Genomic DNA, 6665 nt, shown 5'->3' with positions numbered 1-6665 from the left:
TTGGGTACTAATACGCTAGTACAAAACATCGAAGTCTTATGTTGGTGGTGCTTTCCCTATTGAAGCAAAGTCTGAAATGACGCCCCTGTTTAAATTCATAACTACAAAATAGTCAATAAATCAGCAAATCATTTTTGGTCAATAATTGGAAGTGTGGATAGGAAATTGGTTGTCTAAATTAATTCCTATATTACGTTACATTAGTTTACATTAGGAAGAATATCTCTCGAGAAATCAAATAATAAAAATGATTCCCGCATTTAAGATTCAATATTGAACCTTCACTCTTAATCAAACTAATAAGAAATATAGAATACTAAAATAGGTAAATGATGAAATTCTATTACGCAAGTAGTGTCACTTCCTCCTTATCAACATGAGATCTAAAGATGTTTACAATACAGAGATTATCTTGCTGCTCTAGCAAACAAAAGTGAAAGAGGAAGAAAGAATGAAAAACGAGAGAGAGCACAAGAAATATTACTACAATTAATGAGTATATAAATGATTTAATACAGAATGTTTTAAAACTGTGAATAAATTCTCTTTTTCCTTAGTTCAAACCAGTGGTCCTTAATTTTATTTGCTGGGAAACACTTGTATTATTTATTGTACACGTTCTGATTGGCATCAAAAACAAGTCAAAATCTTAACAAGTGAAAGCAATCAGATATCCAATTTACAGGTGATAAACATTTGTCCCAACCTTGAAATGATTTTAGATTAAAAAAAAAACACACTTTGTCATAAAAACAGAGAAGAAAGTTATTCGATAAACCATATTCTTCTATAACTTCAAACTGCATACCATTAAATCTTACCAAAGAAAAAGGCACTGGTTCATTCGGATTTAGTGAAATTTAGAGTCCAGAAATTGGTGTGAAAGAATCGATTAAGAAACAAAATTAAGTGTATTATGTACAAGAACTATGTAATTATTTATTATTCAATAGTCATTTTTACAAGGCAATTACTATTTCTCTTATACAAGGCACTCTAGTTTCTTCTAGAAACAAGAATCAAATTTTATACAGCAGGCAATGCAACATGAAAATCAGTTGCATCTTCTTCATGATTGAAGTTTATCACAGCACAATCATATACGTACAGCTTTTCTTTCGTGGCACAACACAAATACATCCTAACTAAATCATGAAATAGCGTTGAAGGTGCCATCTTTCTTAACAGCGCTATTAATTGTGTTTGTGATTGTGTTCGTTGCCGCCGTGAGGGCTGCTGTGTTTACAATGCTGGAAGCTCTAACTGTTGATCGTTTAGGACTTTGACTGGTCGTTGATGATAGAAAGTTACTCCCTTTTAACCTTCGTCTTACATTCTTCTCATGAATTCTCTTCATCTCAAGAATCTCTTTCATCTCCTCTTTATCTGCTTCCTAAAAGAAAAGAGAAAGAAAAAGTAATTTTAAATTCTACATCAACTTATTTATTAACTTCTAAATGAATGTTTGAGTTTTCACTTAATAATTGATGGTAATCCATCCGCATTTTAACTTTTGTCGGGCTAGAATGAAAAAAATGTGATTACAATTTGTTACTTAACCATTAGCTAGCAAAGTACGCTAAAGCCCAAATCAGATTGCAATGTTTGCTTATTACAAAGGTAGGATTTTTGTAAGACCTTAATGGATAGGATTCGAAACTAGGTCATAAATAATCGTATGGACTTAGCGTTATTTTAGTATATAATTTTACAGATTTTTTCATTGTTTGTACACAGGAAAAACTGAGGTATAGAAACAACACAAAATGACTACCATTTTAGCCACTACCACTTCAATACAACACCAAGTTTTTTTCAGGCTATCCGGAGGCTAGCATCTTTAAGAGGGCTACAACCTCTTTTATTGAAAGGAGTTGATTGGAGCATTATGGGAAGAAGGTATGGGTGGTTGGGCTATGGGCTGTCATTTATTTATGTATTAATCTTTATTATTTAACTTAGTATTGGAAGGACATTATGATCTTTGCGATCATATACATACTTGTAGGCGAACTGGAAGGGTCTAGGTCAAAACACCCACACAAACGGTCATAACCCCCACGCAAATGGACAAATCTCCCAAACGCACGAACGGTCAAAACCCCCACAGCCAAAACCCCCACACTCAAGAAATGTCAAAACGCCCACACGATCGGTCATAACCCCCACATAAATGGACAAATCTCCCAAACGCACGAACGGTCAATACCCCCACAGCCAAAACCCCCACACTCAAGAAATGTTAAAACGCCCACAGAATCGGTCATAACCCCCACACAAATGGACAAAACAGCCACACATAGCAACGGTCATAATCCCCACATAAATGGACAAAACTCCCACACAAATGGTCAAAACTCCCACATGCAGAAATTGTCACAACTGCCACACAAATGGACAAAAACCCCACACAATCGGAAAAATCACCCACACTCTGAAATGATCGTCATTCCACGTCTTTGTTGCGGCTCTTTATGACGCCCAAGAAGAATAGTTGCAACATCAGTTTAATTGGAATAAAAAATGTTATTAAAAAGTACAAGGGCAATCCATGCAACCAGGATCATTTCAGAGTGTGGGAGATTTGTCCGATTGTGTGGGGGTTTTGTCCATTTGTGTGGCAGTTGTGACTATTTCTGCATGTGGGAGTTTTGTCCATTTGTGTGGGGGGTTTGTCCATTTATGTGGGGATTGTGACCGTTGCTATGTGTGGCTGTTTTGTCCATTTGTGTGGGCGCTATGACCGTTGGAGGTTATGACCGACTACCAGTGTGGGGGTTTTGGCTGTGGGGGTTATGACCGTTCGTGTATTTGGGAGATTTGTCCATTTGTGTGGGGGTTATGACCGATCGTGTGGGCGTTTTGACATTTCTTGAGTGTGGGGGCTTTGGCTGTGGGGGTTTTGACCGTTCGTGCGTTTGGGAGATTTGTCCATTTGTGTGGGGGTTATGACCATTTGTGTGGGCGTTTTGACATTTTTTGAGTGTGGGGGTTTTGGCTGTGGGGGTTTTGACCGGTTCCCAACTGGAACATAAATCATGATTATACGTGAGAAACTACATATAATATAATATACGAAATATAAGATACAGCAGACTACATATCATATATAATATAGCAAGAATTGTGAAGAGAAATCAGACAAGCGTGAGAAATCAGACAACAAAATGTAAAGTTAAGGTATAGGTAAGCAATATGTAAATCATGATGAAAATGAGAGATGAGATGAGGTACACTTGACGCCACAACACGACACAAGAATTGTTAGAAAGACCAATGCCGTTATCTTCTGTTTAGAGACTGCTCTGGGCCAATGGAGACGTGATGAACCCTGTTAGTAAAATGGAATCACTGTGCATATGATGGAAAGATATGTGGTAGATTAATATGCAAACGATAATCTTGGAGAATCTGTAGATCGAGATGGTCGGAAGGGACTGTGTAGCAACATAAACTAAAGAGAAGGTGAAGTGGAGTATAATATTAACTTGCAGGGGATGATTGGAGTGCAAGATGATGTATAGTTTCAAACAATAGAGGATGGTGATGTGTGTAGCGTTGAGTAATGAATTTTAGGCGGGCCAATGGAGACGTGATGAACCCTGTTAGTAAAATGGAATCACTGTGCATATGATGGAAAGATATGTGGTAGATTAATATGCAAACGATAATCTTGGAGAATCTGTAGATCGAGATGGTCGGAAGGGACTGTGTAGCAACATAAACTAAAGAGAAGGTGAAGTGGAGTATAATATTAACTTGCAGGGGATGATTGGAGTGCAAGATGATGTATAGTTTCAAACAATAGAGGATGGTGATGTGTGTAGCGTTGAGTAATGAATTTTAGGCGGAGAGTTTCGAGATGTAGGTAAGTGTAGGAAATGATATTAAAGAATATAGATCTCGAGTTGGACTAGAGAGAGAAATGCGGTAGTCGATGCAGAAAGCATGTCTATCAAAAATGGCTAATTTCTGATAGTGTGAGTAAGGAGCAAAAATCCAGTCTGGAAAACCGTAAGTAAGAACTGGGCGGAGAAATGTCTTGTATGTGTTGAGAACTATGTGTGATGAGAGACCCCAGGTTGTGCCTGTTAGGCGTTTCAGGAGGTTGAGGCGATTATAGGCTTTAATTTTTACACGGTTGAGATGTGGTTTTCACGTTAAATGATGATCGAATAGTATGCCTAAATATGTAACGGTTCGGGTTGGAACGACGGCTGTATTATGAACATGGAGTGACAAAAGAGATGAATTCTGGCGGACCTTGGTACGTTTGCGGGGCGCTATGAATACAATAGCTTGGTTTCTGGTGGCATTAATCTTCCTATTAGAACACCAGTGCGTGAATCGATTGATAGCTATTTGTAATGAATGACTGATGTTGTGAATAGTTTTGCCAAGTGCGAGGAAAGCTGTATTATCAGCGTACTGAAACAGATGGACGTAAAGAGGAAGATGTGGAAGGTCTGCAACGAAAATGATATATAATAGTGCGAAAGGGTGGAACCTTCAGGAACACCGCACATGGGGAAAATGGGATGTGAGAGCTGTTCGTTAATGGAAATATAAGATATACGACAGACAAGAAAATTATAAATGAGGCGAATGTATGCCATCGGAATCTGAAATTTGATAAGCTTATAGATTAGCGCCATACGACAAACCTTGACAAAGGCTTTCTCAAGATCAAAAAGGACAAGACACGAGGTTTGAATGGAGTTGTAATGGTTGGTTATGAGCGTGGTGAGTCGAAGGAGCTGATCAGTAATGCAGAAAGAGGGACGGAAAGCTGCTTGATGAGTCGGAAGAAGTTGGCGGTCTTGTAAATATGGATGGAGGCGTTTCACAAGAATGCGCTCGAACATTTTGCTCAGTGTGGATGCCAACTGGTTAGATCGATATGAAGAAACATCGGACTGTGGTTTACCAGGTTTAGGAAACATGAGTGTCTTCGATACTTTCCAGTCCGTAGGAAAAAACCCTGTGCGTCAGACAAAAGTATAAATGAGTGCGAGAAGAGTGAGTAATATAGCAAGACTTTCTTTAATATGAAGACATTTGATCGAATCGAAACCTGGTGAGGTGTTGCGTTTGTGCTGAATGACATTGGTGATTTCTAAGACTGTGATGGGATTGGTAAGAGCATGATTGGGGACTGTATGAGAGATATGAGGTTGAAGTGAATGACGGTTAAAATCGACTTGATTGACTAGATTAGGAATGTTGTCGGACTCTGTGGGTGTGAAGATAGTCAGCAAATGCATTTGCTTTCTCGCTGTCGGAATGCAATGGTGTATCGTGTAAGAGAATCGAATATGGAGTCTTCGAGTGTTTGCTACAAAGATCATTGAAGCGTTTCCAGTAGTGAGTAGGATGAGTTGTATCGGAGAGTTGATTACAAGTTTTAACCCATTGGCGTAATTTGTAAGCAAAAATATTGTTGCGGACCGTTCGTTGAAGTTGATGATGAAGTCTTATCCTTCTGGATTTGTGGTGCAAAGAAATTCGCAGTAAGTTTCGGGGATCGACGGACTAATTCTACATATTGTGGTGGTAGTTTTGGACGGTATGCAATTGATTCGGATTGAAGAATATAAAGTGCAGATGCCTGTTCAATGGAAGTGGTTATGATATTGACCTGATGGGAAAGTTCGTCTGGTGTAGTAGGAGCTTCGTAATCGGCCAAGGTGTTTTCGAGATATGTACGATATTGTGGCCAGTTGGCTTTATCGTAACGGGGCAATATACGTGGTGAAAGTAAGGATTTGATAGAAGCCAGACCTGAATGATAGATTAGCTTGATGGGTGCATTATCACTGCCCATTAAGTTTAAAACATCAATAGTGCAGCGATTAATGATGGTATTAGAGACTATTGCTATATCGGGAGTGCTATTACTGATAGGGCGAGTGCAGCGAGGAAGATTGAGAAGACTATCTGTGGTATGAACTGTGATGTCAGTAAAATAGGATTGATCAGCATTTGAACGACTATAAAAAAAAGTTGACATCGGCCAAAATAATGAAGTGTTTGTACGTATTTGAGATGTGTGAGAAGAACACATGAGGTATAGGAAGGCTGGGGCGCACATACATGGCGGCAAGAGTGAGAGCGATATTACGGAAATACAATGTGGTGATAAGATATTCAGGGAGATGTAAGATGGAACATTTGTGAGAGCGGAACGGAATGGTGTGACGGAAACCTATTGCAGCTCCACCATTGGCTCTGAGGGCTGGCATGGGGCTATCGTGGCGAAGTAATGTGTAACGTGCTATGGAGCAGGATAAAGTGGGTTTGAGAGTAGAGTCATTCAGGAGGAAAGCTGTGACTTGTTCTTATAGTAAGAGTATTTCGAAAACTACTTTATGTTTAGGAAGAGATCAGATGTTGAGAAACAAGAAAACTACATCCATATTGAGTACAATTATACTGATGTTTCGGGGTGAGTGGCGTGAAAGTGAACATAGTTTTTAGAATAAGTTGCGTATAATGGTACATGAAACGTAGATTTCGCTGCGGCAATAATTTGTTGTAAAATATGCTGGCGGCGAAAAGGGTGAATATTTTGCAAACAAGAGGAAGAAATTCTAGTAACTTACTAACTGTTACGGGGTCGTCAACGGAGTGATCAGTGGAAGTTGATGATTTGGCGGTTCGCAGAG

The 6665-nt window shown here is 39.0% G+C and overlaps 1 protein-coding gene across 1 annotated transcript in view; it reads right to left on the bottom strand.

The window, feature by feature from the left end:
• Positions 1 to 577: 577 nt before the first annotated feature.
• Positions 578 to 6665, bottom strand: part of nan (transient receptor potential cation channel subfamily V member nanchung) — a 743452-nt gene continuing 737364 nt past the window's right edge. Inside the window, exon 17 of the mRNA XM_081734312.1 lies at positions 578 to 1393. Coding sequence (XP_081590438.1) covers positions 1151 to 1393 — 243 coding nt within the window. The 3' untranslated portion in view covers positions 578 to 1150. The remainder of the gene's footprint in view (positions 1394 to 6665) is intronic.

This window comes from Thermobia domestica, chromosome 12, assembly GCF_964235325.1.
Source record: "Thermobia domestica chromosome 12, izTheDome1.hap1.1, whole genome shotgun sequence".
NCBI classification, from domain to species: Eukaryota; Metazoa; Arthropoda; class Insecta; order Zygentoma; family Lepismatidae; genus Thermobia; species Thermobia domestica.
The sequence above is the reverse complement of the archived record's forward strand: the minus strand, read 5'-3'. Positions and strand labels throughout refer to the sequence as shown.